Genomic DNA, 15,597 nt, shown 5'->3' on the forward strand with positions numbered 1-15,597 from the left:
ATGAAATGGAGTCAGGAATAGATCTTTGGTGCAAAGACTCAGGCTCTGGTCTTGGTTCCACTTGGTATCCTCTCTGGGCCCAGCTGTAAGATGGGTGGTACTTGCTTATTGTCGGTATCAAGTAGCAGAACTCTTTCTCCTCACAAAGCATAAGCCCTACTCCTAGAAAGCAGAGGAAAGCAATGCCACCCTGATGGGCGCAGAGTCCGGTACCTCGAGCTCCTGCATCTCTGGGTTCTCCCTCGCTGCCTGTCCTCTATTGCCCCATTCACCCCTCGCTGAGGCAGCCACTGTGGAAACCTAGGATTCTAAAGATAATCCGGTAATTTAAAACACTGCACTGGGGAATCCATAAAGCCCATTCCAGCTTTGAGTCTAAGACTGTAGGTGGATAGTAAGCATGAATAGCCTCTTATAGATTAAAATGCACATATTCTTTGACTCAGTAATTCTACATATGCTAATAAACCCTACAGATATATACCCAAACGTAGGTAAAAGTGTTGTTTTCCCCATCTAGGGCTCTCAGCCAGACTGCTTTAAAAAGCCTAGAGATAGCTGATGTCCAGCCCTTGGAGATGATTAAAAAACAGTGCCTGTGCGTAGTGGGTGCTTGTCTCCAGAGTTGTATCTGTGCTGATAGGGAAAGGTGCCAAATATTCTCAGGTGGAAAAGTAAGGCACAAAATAGAATCATCACATTTGTCAAGGGGGGTGGTGGTGGAATACATACATTTGTTGTTGTTCGGTCACTAAGTTATGTCCAACTCTTTGAGACCCCACAGACTGCAGCACGCCAGGCTTTCCTGTCCTTCACTATCTCCTGGATTTTGCTCACATTCATGACCATTGAGTCGGTGATGCTATCTAACCATCTCATCCACTGTTGCCCTCTTCTCTTTTTGTCTTCAATCTTTCTTGGCATCAGGGTCTTTCCAATGAGTTGGCTTTTTGTATCAGGTGGCCAGAGTACTGGGGCTTCAGCTTTAGCATCAGTCCTTACAATGAATATTCAAGGTTGATTTCCTTTAGGATTGACTGGAATGATCTCCTTGCAGTCCAAGGGACGGTCAAAAGTCTTCCCCAGCACCACAATTTGAAAGCGTCAGTTCTTTGGCGTTCAACTTTCTTTATGGTCCAACTCTCACATCCATACCTGACTACTAGAAAAACCATAGCTTTGACTATATGAACCTTTGTCAGCAAAGTAATGCCTCTGCTTTTTAATATGCTGTCTAAGTTTGTCATAGCTTTTCTTCCAAAGAGCAAGCATCTTTTAATTCATGGCTGCAGTCACCATCTGAAGTGATTTTGGAGCCCAAGAAAATAAAATTTGTCACTGCTTCTACTTTTTCCCCTTCTACTCACCATGAAATGATGGGACTGGATGCCATGATCTTAGTTTTTTGTATGCTGAGTTTTAAGCCAGCTTTTCCACTCTTCTCTATTACCCTTATCAAGAGGCTCTTCAGTTCCTCATCACTTTCTGCCATTAGAGTGGTATCATCTGCATATTTAAGGTTGTTGATATTTCTCCTGGCAATCTTGATTCCATCTTGTGATTCATTGAGCCCAGGATTACTCTGCCTGAAAGTTAAATAAGCAGGGTAACAGTATACAGCCTTGATGTACTCCTTTCCCAATTTTGAACCAGTCCATTGTTCCATGTCCACTTCTAACTGTTGCTTCTTGACCTGCATACAGGTTTCTTAGGAGGCAGGTAAAGTGGTCTGGTATTCCCATCTCTTTAAGAATTTTCCACAGTTTGTTGTGATCCATATAGAAAAAGGCTTAAGTGTAGTCAATGAAGCAGAAGTAGATTTTTTTTGGAATTCCCTTGCTTTCTCTATGATCCAGTGCTAAGTTGCCTCAGTCATGTCTAACTCTTTGCAGTCCTATGGACTATAGCCCTTCAGGCGCGTCTGTCCATGGGATTCTCCAGGCAAGAATACTGGAGTGGGTTGCCATGCCCTCCCTCAGGGGATCTTCCCGATACAGGGATCAAACCCTTGTCTCTTATGTCTCCTGCACTGGCAAGCAGATTCTTTATCACTAGTGCCACCTGGGAATCCCTATTATCCAATGAATGCTGGCAATTTGATCTCTGGTTCCTCTGCCTTTTCCAAACCCAGCTTGTTTATGTGCATACAGAAATATCCGTAGACATTTGAGAAAGATAGACCACTCATAGTGGCTGCCTAGCTGCTTCAAGGCAGGCTAGATTTCTGTACTGTGCCCTTTTGTATGGTGTGAGCTCTTCTCTGTTCTCATGTATTACTTTTTCAGTAAATATAAACAAATTGTGCTAAGAACATTTTAAAACTATGAAGTCATATCCTATGGGCAGTTCTAGAAATCTGTTGGGCCTTTGGCAGAGCTGTTTCCTCTGGTTGGGGAGATGGCTTTCTTGCTTCAGGGTCATCTGTCCTTGGACCTGGGCTGTTCACTGCTCCCCAGGCAACCTGCTGGCTCTCTGGGCCTGGTAGACTGCCCTACCCAGAGGTCTCTACTAGGTTCCTTCAGAAAGATGAGAGATGGACTTTTTTCTTTTAAACTTACATAAGACTCAGTTTTACCTTCACAGACAGCAACAGAAAAATCAGTGTTCTCTAGACAAATAAAACTTTTCCCACACGCTGTAGCTCAGCCAAGTTACTTTCAAGGCCATATTCATGTAGGAGTCCACCCGCTTTTGGAAAATCAAAACCAAGCCATCAATGAGGGCCTTTGTCACCTTGCACCTAAGCAGCTGACACTGTAACACAGGGTCTTTGAGAGAGCCAGATATAGCCAGAGCCAGATCATCATGCATGGAAATATACCAGTTTTAAAAGAAGTGCCATTTTTGTTTTTTTCATGAAGCCTATGTAGCTGTTTTTCATAATGAAAGCACACACACATACAGTGCTTTATTTTTAAAAGGAGATGAAGTGAGGTATAGCTGCTTTGGGAGAGCTTCAGACCCAAGATTCAGGGAGGTTAATTGGTCAAAATCCAGACAGAAACTGTGTTTCCAGCGTGAACATGGCAGATCAATTGTGAGAGTGATGTTAGAAGGCAACAGGGGATGTTAAGGAGCATGATTGCAATGATAGTTACCTGAAATAAAAGTATCCAGGGTTTGAAACTGTGTAAATGGTTTTTCCCCTTTAAGCCTTTAATGTCCTCTGCTATCCAATAGACATAAAGAGAATGTTGTTGTTGTTTAGTCGCTCAATCGTATACAACTCTTGCCCCATGGACTGTAGCCTGCCAGGCTCCTCTGTCCAAGGGATTTCCCAGGCAAGAATACTGGAGTAGGTTGCCATTTTCTTCTCCAGGGGATCTTCCTGATCCAGGGATTGAACTCATGTCTCCTGCTTGTCAGGCAGACTCTTTACCGCTGAGCTACCTGGATACCTCCTCGATAAGCTGTTGAGAAGAGTATATGACAGACTCCAGGTGAAGTGCCCGGCCGAGAGTGAGACTTACGTTGCCGTGGTTGTCGGAGTGCCTGCCGAGTCAGTGTGATTCACTTTAGCTACCATGGTCTGCCTGCTGCTGAGCTGCTAAGTCGCTTCAGTCATGTCCGACTCTGTGCGACCCCATAGACGGCAGCCCACCAGGCTCCACCGTCCCTGGGATTCTTCAGGCAAGAACACTGGAGTGGGTTGCCATTTCCTTCTCCAGTGCATGAAGGTGAAAATTGAAAGTAAAGTTGCTCAGTCATGTCCGACTCTTCGCGACCCCATGGACTGCGGCCTACCAGGCTCCTCTGTCCATGGGAGTTTCCAGCCAAGAGTACTGGAGTGGGGTGCCATTGCCTTCTCCGATGGCCTGCCTAGGTCAGCTTGATTAGGTCAGCTTGATTACCTGGGTGTTCCAGATGAGGAAGGGGAGGCTGAGAGAGGCACCCAAGGCTACACGGGCAGCTGCTAGAGCAGAGACCTGAATTTAGTCTTTTTCCCTTCACCCTATGCTCTTTCCAGAAGATCTGCTTTTGTCCAGTCCTGTCCTGCTGCGTCTGGGCCCTGGCTCAGGCCTCTGTGTGTTTTCCTCACCAGCTGTGTCCTAAACATCAAACTGCCTTTGGAGATAAATTCGGTGATAGCATTCCATAGAAGAGAAAGTGGAGACCCTAAGGGGTTATTTGACCAAGCTTACCCTACAGGCTAGCAACCCACTAAGACCAAAGTTCTTTGTCTTCTGGCCTTTTCCATTGCAACCTAACATCTCACACTCTTGCAAGGACTAAGTCATTGCTGCATGAGGTGGAGGAGGGTTTGGGGAAGAAAAGTTTTGCCCATGAATATGCTGGTCACCTCAGTGAAACTAAAGCTTCTGAAGTGATCAGATGATGAGCATCCCTTTTAGGCTGGAGCTTAGTGAGAAAATGTCCTCTTCAGTTCAATCTTTTAAAAAAAAAAAGAAACACACACAAAAACCTTTTATTTACCCACTCCAGTACTCTTGCCTGGAAAATCCCATGGACGGAGGAGCCTGGTGCGCTGTAGTCCATGGGGTCACTAAGAGTCAGACATGAATGAGCGACTTCACTTTCACTTTTCACTTTCCTGCATTGGAGAAGGAAATGGCAACCCACTCCAGTGTTCTTGCCTGGAGAATCCCAGGGATCGGGGAGCCTGGTGGGCTACCGTCTATGGGGTCTCACAGAGTCGGAAACGACTGAAGCGACTTAGCAGCAGTAGCAGCATAGCCAATTAACAATGTGATAGTTTCAACTGGACAGCAAATGGCCTCAGTCAAACATATACATATGTATTCTCCCCAATCTTCAGTTCAATCTTGAAGATAGGGATCCTCAAGGGTGAATAAGTTAGATAGGGCCTGATATTTTTCTAGGCCTTCTGGAGTTGGAGATGACCTCTGACCACAGGGCTCAGCTCATAAAGCAGCCCAGGAAACTGAAATTAATTGAGGTTGGTGGAGTCTGAAAGCTAGAATGGTCTCTACCCTAGTTCCTAAAATTCTAAATTTCTGGAAGAAACAAAACCAGCTCATATGTGAATCTGATGAAAACTCAGTAGTAACATCTCAACTATGCCAATACAGCAAGCTGTATTTAAAAAGGAAAAATGTCCCCAAACAGTTTTCTGATAGTAGCACATGATGTTAGACTTGCAGACTTAGTCCTCCAAAATAAAAACATGAAATTGTATGGGCAAAATAGTAGTTTGAAACTGGACAGCGGCAGATTATAAAGGTCATTTTGGATAAAGCACTGCAGACATTGTCGATTCCAAGGCTGAAATCTTTTTTGGTGTGTATATGAAGCTCACAGCCAGGGTGTTAATTCTAAATACCTAGAGTTTGAATTAAGGTTGAATAAAGTCTGTCACACACACACACACACACACACACACACACACACACGCGCGCGCGCACGCGCGCGCAGACTGTCCTTTATTTTGGGTAGTGTTAGTGTTGGCTAGGGGGAATCAGGCCTCCTAGCAGAAATGGTGTGCCATGTCGGACAGCCTGGAAGGTTTTGTGAGAGGATGACTGGACTAAAGCTCAGTTCAGGATATAGCCATGCTGCTTACTTATTCTCTGTGGCCCCAGCTAAAGTCATTCCACAGGCTCTCTAGGCCATTGGAGTGCCAGATCTGTTTACCCTGCTTCATCTTTGCATCCCCACATATTTCATTACAGCTTCTCCAAAGTGTTTATGTCTCATCTTTAAAATGTAGCAATAGTAGGAGGCCAGAGGTCATACACTGAAATGCCAAGGGAGACCTAACAGAAATAAAACGAGAGGAGGCAGCCAGGGGTCCACAAGAGGGAGTCAGGGGGACTGTGGCAAACTAGGGAGCTCAGGCCGGGTTGCAAGGAGGCAGCTGCTACTCAGCTCCAGTCAAATTTAACCTGTGGGATGGGGGTGAGGGAGCTGTGCAGTTTTGAATGATCTGCCACCTTTTCAAAAGAATCTGAGAATCTAGACATTTGTTGGAAATAAAGAATTAAAAAACTTTCATAGCTAAACATATTTATCTATTGACTGGAAATGAACTTCCAGCTATCAACGTGTACTTCTAGATTAGATTTTGAGATTATTCACATACGCTGAATTATTTACATACTGCTTTAATAGTCTACAGTTCTGCTGAGTGAATCCTTAAGCAGGTTGCTTGATCTTTCTGGACTTCTTTCCCCATCTATGGAATAAGAATAGTTTTCCTCTTCTGTCAGTCCCACCAGGTTGTTGTGAAACTCCAAGGAGATATTAAAACACCTTGCAAAATACAGGGCTTGAGCAATCATGAGGAATTACCATAATTTCAACAGTGACGACCCAACCCAGAAGAGGTAAATACCTAAGTGGTAGAGAAACTTCAGCAGGGCCTACAGTGTCTTACATTATATTTCATTAAACATTTGTTCATACTGAACAGGCCAGAGGGAGACCTACCCTTCCATCCGGAGTCCTGGGACCAGCGTAGGGTGGAGCCTCACCCATCAGGACTGGCCACACGTCAAAAAATTCCTAGGATTGAGAAAAACAATAATTATGCGTCTTGAAAGCAGATCAAAAAAGGAGATTAAGAAAAGCAGACTCACCTGGATGAGTCATCTATCACTGAAATTTGGAAGATGGGAAGAACTCAGTGGAACCTAAGCTTGGCAGGGCTGCAAGATTCCCTAGACTTGGAAAAAGTCAATTATGTCTGTGCTTTGAAATATATCAGTATTATCAGAACTGGATCTGTCTAATCAATAACCAAGAATTGGGAGGTGAGCAAGAGTAACCGCATACTTCCTCTGCTGTGGGACATGAGAAGGAGAAAGGGGACTCTATGGTCAAGAAATTTACCTTATATACCTGCTAAACATGTGATCAAATGTTTAGCTAGAACAATAGCTTACAGTACCATTTATAGTGGTGAGAAATTAGAAAAAACCTACGATGGCACAATGGTAAAGAATCTGCCTACAATGCAGGAGACATGGGTTTAATCCCTAGGTTAGGAAGAGTCCCATGGAATAGGAAATGGCAACCCACTCCAGTATTCTTGCCTGGAGAGCCTCATGGACAGAGGAGCCTGGAGGGCTACACTCCATAGGTTCACAAAGAGTTGGATATGACTTAGTGACTGAGCACGAAGTATTCAAAAGGAGGAGACTTATTAAATCAATTTTGGTACATCTAGTAACAAGCATATTACAGATGTGTATGTATTGATTAAAAAGATGTCCATGATACATCAATGAGTAAAAAATGTGAAGTGATAAAGATACATAGATCATGTGATCCCCAATGGTTTAACCCTATATAGAAAATGCTCTCAAAGAATTCACAACAAAGCATTAACAACTGATTTCCTCGGGGGGATTGGAATGAGATTATTTAGCAATTCTTCCTTAATAAAATGTATGGCTTTCATAATAAAAAAAATTTTTTTCCAAATAAGGAAAGAGAAACAATGGTGCCAAATATGGACAGATAGACCTTTATCTGAGCTTCAACAGGAAAGGATGATACCTGTAAGATAACTGGCAAAGACAGGGGCAGAGAGAGGAGAGAAAAGGGTCAGCAAAGGCTCTGCATGGTCACGCAGCCCCAGGAGAAGAAACTGACTAGGACGCCACACGGGCTTCCTTGCTGCTTCTCCTCTGGCTTTTCTACAACACATGCTCCTGCACACTTGGGTTGGGCTAAATCTGGGCCTGAGGAGGAGGTCTCTGTCCTCCAGTGCCTCTCTGTTCCCCTATCTGCTGTGTTTAGAGACAGTGATCCACTCACTCTGGGTTACCATGGGCAGGATGTCAAGCCGCTCTGCTTCTTAGACTTTCTCTCTGTCTCATTTGAAAACATTTGTCGTGGTGGTTTGTCTGCTCTTATACCATCCAGAGGGCAAGCAGATGGGAAATGAAGTCCACATGAAATTCACATGTCACATCCTCACCCTTCTGCCCAGGTGGCCTCTTCCTCTTGACTATCGACAATAGGAAGCAATTCAGTTCTGGGTGAAAATGAGAGCTGGGGACCTACCTAAGCTCCACAGCACGCTTCGTGCTGGATAGAGACAAGGTAGGGTTCATGCCCAGAGGAATCTACTATCTCATGGAGGAGACAACTAAGCCTTGGAGTGACTTTAGTAAGGTAGCCAGGGTAAGAATCAAAACAGTAATAAAAAGAGAACACAAATGTTAGAGGAGACAAGAAGAAGGATATCAGGCTGACACTGTCAAGGTCAAACACTGCATGGTTTTGAAGACTGTCCTGAGGAGAAGCAGATGTCAACAAAGTGTGGGCTGGAATGTGGGGCATGTCTGTGCCTGCCTTCCTCTGTCTCTGTCTCTCTTTCATTTCTAAACAGCCTTCCTGAGATATAATTCATACACCATGTGACTCGCCCAGCTTAAGTGTACAATTCAATGGCCTTTATTGACATTTTTCATAAAGTCAATACTTCAGTTAAGAATTTAGCTATCTAGGGTAGGGCAAGGTGGCAGGGGAGGGGAAAGAGAACCAGTTCTTAGAGTGATTATAGGCAACCCAACCCACTTCTAATTGCTAGATTGTTCCATCTATTGGGGATGACTAAATCAGGATATTCTCACTTAAATGTGACTTTCCCTTTTGAGGGAGAGTTCAAAAGAAACAGAGGGCAGAATGCTGCAGCTCAGAGCTGTGTTTTGATCTTTTAAAATAAAAACTGAGCACCTTAAAATGGACTCTTGAATTCAACTTCTCAGAAATTCTTCTGATTAGAAAAGAACCATTCCCACATGGAAGATATAGGGAGATTCCTTAAAAAACTAGGAAGAAAACCACCATATGACCCAGCAATCCCACTCCTAGGCATATACCCTGAGGAAACCAAAATTTAAAAAGACACATGTATCCCATTGTTCACTGCAGCACTATTTACATAGCTAAAACATGGAAGCAACCTAGATGTGCATCGACAGACGAATGGGTAAAGAATTGGTGGTATATATACACGATGGAATATTACTCAGCCATAAAAAGGGTGCATTTGAGTCAGTTCTGATGAGGTGGATGAACCTAGAACCTATTATACAAGGTGAAGTGAGTCAGAAGGAGAAAGATAAATATCGTTTTCTAACACATATATACGGAATCTGGAAAAATGGTACTGAAGAATTTATTTACAGGGCAGCAGTGGAGAAACAGACATAGAGAATAGACATATGGACATGGGGAGAAGGGAGGGGAGGGTGAGACGTATGGAAGGAGTAACACGGAACTCACATTACCATGTGTAAAATAGATGGCCAACGGGAATTTGCTGCATGGCTCAGGAAACTCAAACAGGGGCTCTGTATCAATCTAGAGGGGTGGGATGGGACAGGAGATGGGAGGGAGGTTCAAAAGGGAGGGAATATATGTGTACCTATGGCTGATTTGACAGAAAACAACAAAATTCTGTAAAGCAATTATCCTTCAATGAAAGATAAATTAATTAAAAAAAGAACCATTCATTTAGTGCTTTCTGAAGGAGTATCAGTGTTATTGCTGGATTTAGCCATGTTTGGCAAAATATTTGATTCAGGAATTTACCAAAATCAAAGGGACAGCTGCACTAAAGCCAGAAGTTCCCTGAAATCGGTATATGACTCAACTGCACCAGAGTCACTTAGGGAGCTATTTTAAAGTCAAAAGTCAGAATAATAAACCCACGAATATATGAAAATCTGATATATTGTCAAATGGCATATCAAAATGGTGGCATTTCAAAACAGTAGAGAAAGGGTAGACTATTCTTTAAATGGGAAATTATGAGGACATCACAAAATTTATCTCCACCTTATAACATATTAATAATTTCAAGATGAGTAAAAGATGAAAATGTATTAATCAAAGCACATCAGGTTATTTCAGACTATAATATTAAGGTTGAGGAAGTCTTTCTTAAACAAAATTCAAAACACAGAAGCCATAAAATTTAAATCTTCTGTATGATGAAAGATGCCATAGACAAAGTTAAAATATAATCCACAGGTGACAGATACATAATCCATATAAGTGAAAGTGAAGTCACTCAGTCGTGTCCGACTTGTTGCAACCTCATGGACTGTAGCCTACCAAGCTCCTCTGTCCATGGGATTTTCCAGGCAAGAGTACTGGAGTGGACTGCCATTTCCTTCTCCAGATATAATATAAAGCACTCATATATTTTAATAAGAAATAGACAAAGAATTCAATTTTAAAGGTGGAAAAATGGGCAATATATTGCACAGAAAAACTTGGGCAATATATGTAAAAAGAAAAGTTAATTACAAATAAATATATAAAATGTATTTACCCTTCTATGATAATCAGTGGGAAAAAAACAATTAGAAAAAAAGAATAATAACATTTTTTGCTGGTTTAAGTAGGAAAAATAAAAAAGATTTATGATACACAGAATTGGGGGCAGGAGTTTGGAGGAAGGGAACTCTCATGCAGTGCAAGTGGGAGCATTAAATGATTTAGCCTTTAGAGGGAAAATTTGGGGAAAGCGAAATAAAAATTTTTTCTTAGTAATCTACTTCCACACCTTTGTTCTATAGATAGTCTCTGTCAAGTGGGCAGGAATTTAACTCCAAGGTTGTTCATTACAGCATTGCCTTTAATTGCAAGACTATCCAGAAATGATTTAAATGCCCAGAAATAGGGGAAAGGATAAATTAATTATGGTATACCCATACTATTTTTAAAGATGAGGTAAATCTATGTGGACTAAAGAACAAAGAAAGAGGATTTCTACTACTACCAATGGTAGCCAGTCTGTTTCAAACCAATCCTCCGAGAATTATCATGAAATCTGGACTGTGTATATGTATGTGTGTATGTGTATATAAACATTTACGTGAAGGAATCATAGCGCTAGCAAGGCAGCAATAATTTGATGGGCCAAGATTTCACAGAGAAGGGAAGCCCAGAGATATGAGCCTGATGCCTGATTCAACTTTTCCTCTTACTGACACCAAAGATGTTGTGGAGCAACTGGAAAGGTGTGCAAAGCTTTCAGTAGACCTACTTGGCTAGTAGGACTAGGTTGAAATTTGGGACCTGCCAAAAAGGAGGCATTCTTGAAAACAACCCAGGTTTTTAGCTGGTCCTTCCTAAAGATTTATACTCTAAGAGTAAAAGTGAATCAGAAACAGAATAACCCTCGCAAAAACTGAAGACCAGCTTCAGTTGAGCTTTCAGTTGAGCTTCAAATTGGCTCAGTCCTCGATTAGATTCAGATACTCTGCCTTTGTCTCAACTTATAACCAGAAGTAACATAAATCCCCTTTGGAGGAATACAGCATTGCCAAGAGTTTCAAGTCATCTCTAAAACATTTTATACAGATTTCTAGTGTTCAAACAAAAATAAATGGGCACGTACAAAATAGGGATTAACTGAAAAATCAAGAAATAAAGCAGATTATAGAAAGAGGAACCATAGAATATATATGTGTACCGAAAAAATATGTACTAGAGTGTTCATGATAGCAATATTCATAAAAGCCCAAACTGGAAAATTCAAATGTCTATCAGTGGTAGAATAAATAAATACTTTGTGGATTACTCATATAATGGAATATTCTACAAGAATGAACATTAATGAACTAATTAATGAAAATTGATGACTATGATGAGCAATAAGAATGAATCTTACAACCCAAATTTTGATCAAAAGAAGTCAGACACAGAAGAGTATAATTCCATTTATATGAATTTCAAAATTAGGAAAAGCTAACATGGCTTTAAAGGTCAGAGACTGGTTACCTTTTGGGAGGAAGGAATGGGAGTTACTAGAGAGAGGTAAGAAAGGGGTTTCTGAGGGGCCAGTAATGTTCTATTCCTTAATCTTGGTGGTAGTTAAGTGGAATGTTCACTTTGTGATAATTCACTGAACTATTTTCCTGCAATAGTGCTTTTCTCTCTGTGTTTGTTATATATACATATATTATTTAAAAATCCACATGTACTACTATGGAATTATGTTTGTAGAGCATTATGTAAAAAAGGCAGATTTCGTGTTGCCCAGCAATTTATTTTTTAAATTGGGTTATCTTTTTATTGTTGAGTACTAAGAGATTTTTGTTTTCCCCTTCATAAGCAAACACCAAACTTGAAAAAAAGATGGAAGTATAGTTGATTTAAAGTATTGTGACAGTTTCAGCAAAGTGATTATTATATATTTTTTCCATTATTTTTTAAACTAACAAATGTATCATGACTATTTTATTTATTTATTTTTAAATATTTATTTGACTGCACCTGGTCTTCAATGCAGTTCACAGGATCTTTGATCTTTTGCTGTGGTATGAAAACTTTTAGTTGTAGTACATAGGATCTAGTTCCCGACCAAGGATCAAACCTGGGCCCCCTGCATTGGGACCACAGAGTCTTAGCCAGTGGACCACCTTTCATTGTAGGTTATTACAAGATACTGAGTATAATTCCCTGTGCTATACAGTAAATTCTTGTTGCCTGTCTATTTTATATATAATAGTTTGTATCTGTTAATCCTATACTCCTAATTTTAAGAGTTCTTTTCATATTTTACATACTTGTCTTTTCAAAAGCTTTCTTCATTACTGTCCTTTCAAGCACAAAAGTTTTAAATTTTTATGAAGCCCAGTTTATCTGTTTTTCCTTTGTTACTTGTGCTTTTGATGTCATATCCAAGAAACCATTGCCTTATCCAGGGCCACAAAGATTTACATCGATATTTTCTTTTTTTAAAAGTAATTTATTTTTTAATTGAAGGATAATTGCTTTACAGAATTTTGTTTTCTGTCAAGCATCAACGTGAATCAGCCATAGGTATACCTATGTCTCCCCAATCGTGAACCTCCTTCCCATCTCCCTCCCCACCCCACCTCTCTAGGTTGATATAGAGCCCCTGTTTGAGTTCCCTGAGTCATAGAGCAAATTCCCATTGGCTGTCTATATTACATAAAGTAATATAAGTTTCCATGTTACTCTCTCCATACATCTCACCCTCTCTTTCCTGTGCCCCACCCTGTGTCCTCTCCATTGCTGCCCTGAAGATAAATTCATAGGTACCATATTTCTAGATTCCTTGTTTGTTTGTTTGGCTGAATCACATGGCTTTCAGGCTCTTAGTTCCCCAACCAGGGGTTGAACCTAGGCCCTGGGCAATGAAAGCGCTAAGTCCTACCCAATGGACCACCAGGGATAGACAATAGTACAATAGTACACAATATTTATCTTTCTTTTTCTGACTTACTTCACTCTGTATAATAGGCTATAAGTTTGTCCACCTCATTAGAACTGACTCAAATGTGTTCCTTTTAATGGCTGAGTTATATTACATTATACGTGTATATATATATATATATATATACACCCCACCGCTTCTTTATCCACTCATCTGCCAGTGGACATCTAGGTTGCTTCCATGTTCTAGCTATTGCAAAGAGTGTTGCAATGAACATTGGGGTACACGTGTCTTTTTCAATTTGGGGTTTCCTCAGGGTATATGCCTAGGAATGGGATTGCTGGGTCATATGGTGGTTTTATTTCTAGTCTTTTTAAGAAATCTTCATACCATCTTCCATAGTGGTTGTATCAATTTACATTCCCACCAACAGTGCAAGAGGCTTCCCATTTCTCCACACCCTCTCCAGCATTTATTGTTTGTAGACCTCTTGATGATGGCCATTCTGATCAGTGTGAGGTGGTATCTCATTGGAGTTTTGATTTGTATTTCTATAATAATGAGCGATGTTGAGCATCTTTTCATGTTTTTGTTAGCCATCTGTATGTCTTCTTTGGAGAAATGTCTGTTTAGGTCTTTTCCCAATTTTTTGATTGGATTGTTTGTTTTTCTCGTATTGACTTATATGAGCAGCTTGTATATTTTGGAAATTAATCCTTTGTCAGTTGTTTCGTTTGCTATAATTTTCTCCCATTCTGAGGGTTGTCATTTCACTTTGTTTATAGTTTCCTTTGCTATGCAAAAGCTTTTAAGTTTAATTAGGTCCCACTTGTTTTACATCTATATTTTCTTTTAAGAGTTTTTATAGTTTAAGGTCTGTGGTCCATTTTGAGTTAATTTTTGTATATGATGTGAAGTAGGGCCCCAAATTCATTCTTTTGTGTGTGGCTATCCAGTTGTTCCAGCACCATGTGTTAAAAGGACTATTCTTTTGCCTTTTTGAATGGTCTTGGCACCCTAGTTGAAAATCAACTGACCATGGTTTTTATATGTGACCACAATTTTTTATATGTGGTTTGCTAGTATTTTGTTGAAGATATTTTGCCTCTGTATTCAGATAATATGTTGATCGGTATGATTTTTTCTTGTAATATGTTTGGTATCAGGGTAATATTGGCCACATAGAATGAGTAGAGAAATGTTTCATCCTCTTCTATTTTTGTAAGAGTTTGTGAAGTATTTGTATTATTTTTTCTTTAAACACTTGGTGGAATTTATCAGTGAAAATATCTGACTGTGGGCTTTTCTTTGGAGGAAGTTTTTTTTTTTTTTTAATTACCAACTCTATCTCTTTATTTGTTATAGGTCTAGTCAGATTTTCTATTTACTCTTTTTAATTTAATTTTTATTTTATTTTTTCTTTTTTCACAATAATTATTACTTTGGCTGCACCATGCAGCATGTGGGCTCTTAGTTTCCCGACCAGGGATTGAACGCATGCCCCCTGTAGTAGAAGCACAGAGTCTTAACCACTGGAAAACCAGGGAAGTCCTAAATTTTATTTCCTAATGGAGTATAGTTGATTTACAATGTTATGATATTTTCAGGTATATGGCTAAGTGATTCAGTTATATAAAAACATTATCCATTCTTTTTTTAGATTCTTTTCCAGGAGTAGATTTCCCTGTTATACAGCAGGTCCTTGTAGATTATTTCATATATTTATTAGTGTGTATCTGTTAATCCCAAACTCCTAATTTATCCCTCCCTTTTGCATTTCCCCTCGAGTAACCAAAGTTTGTTTTCAAAATCTGTGAGTCTGTTTCTGTTTTGTGTACAAGTTTATCAATTTTGTAGATTCCATGTATAAGTGATATCATATGATATTTGCTTTTGTCTGTCTGAGTTACTTTACTTAGTATGATAATCTTTAGGTCCCTCCATGTTGCCACAAATGGCATTATTGTATTCTTTTTCCAGCTGAGTAATATGCCACTATATATATTGGGTTGGCCAAAAAGTTCATTTGAGTTTTTCCATAACATCTTCTTTCCATGTCTTGGCTATTGTGAATAGTGCTGCTAAGGTCTTTTCCAACCCCAGATTCTGTAATTCATTTATTCATTCAACCAAATATTTGGAGGATCTCTACTTGGCTGTGTACTGCATGCAACATGACAAAGGGCACAAAATGAAACTGACAGTTTAGTCTTAGGACTTTGGAGAGGAAATGTGTGTAGGTAACTCTGGAACTCTGTGCCAAGGCAGAAAATGATTAGCTGCAATGACAGGCAGAGAAAGAACAACGGGAGAGTCAGTTTGGTGAAATCTGGCTGAAGAAACTGGCTGGAGGCCATTTGAGTCTCTCTGCCTCCTTAGCCAACATGGCCTCAGAGCATTCTGAGAGGCCAGATCTAAGTATGTACCCCCACTTCCACGGCCTGGATGAGCTCTGGTCTCCACACACCATA

The 15,597-nt window shown here is 40.4% G+C and overlaps 2 protein-coding genes across 6 annotated transcripts in view; one reads left to right on the forward strand and one right to left on the reverse strand.

Moving 5' to 3' along the window:
* PDE6A (phosphodiesterase 6A) overlaps positions 1–15,597 on the reverse strand; it is a 123,816-nt gene that overhangs the window by 47,559 nt on the left and 60,660 nt on the right. For both annotated transcript variants that reach the window (XM_015096136.4, XM_004008966.6), the window contains exon 5: positions 6,409–6,483. In XM_015096136.4, the coding sequence (XP_014951622.2) occupies positions 6,409–6,483 (75 nt within the window). The remainder of the gene's footprint in view (positions 1–6,408; positions 6,484–15,597) is intronic.
* SLC26A2 (solute carrier family 26 member 2) overlaps positions 1–15,597 on the forward strand; it is an 84,428-nt gene that overhangs the window by 20,164 nt on the left and 48,667 nt on the right. The gene's annotated exons all lie outside the window — the stretch shown is intronic.

This window comes from Ovis aries, chromosome 5 (genome assembly GCF_016772045.2).
Source record: "Ovis aries strain OAR_USU_Benz2616 breed Rambouillet chromosome 5, ARS-UI_Ramb_v3.0, whole genome shotgun sequence".
NCBI classification, from domain to species: Eukaryota; Metazoa; Chordata; class Mammalia; order Artiodactyla; family Bovidae; genus Ovis; species Ovis aries.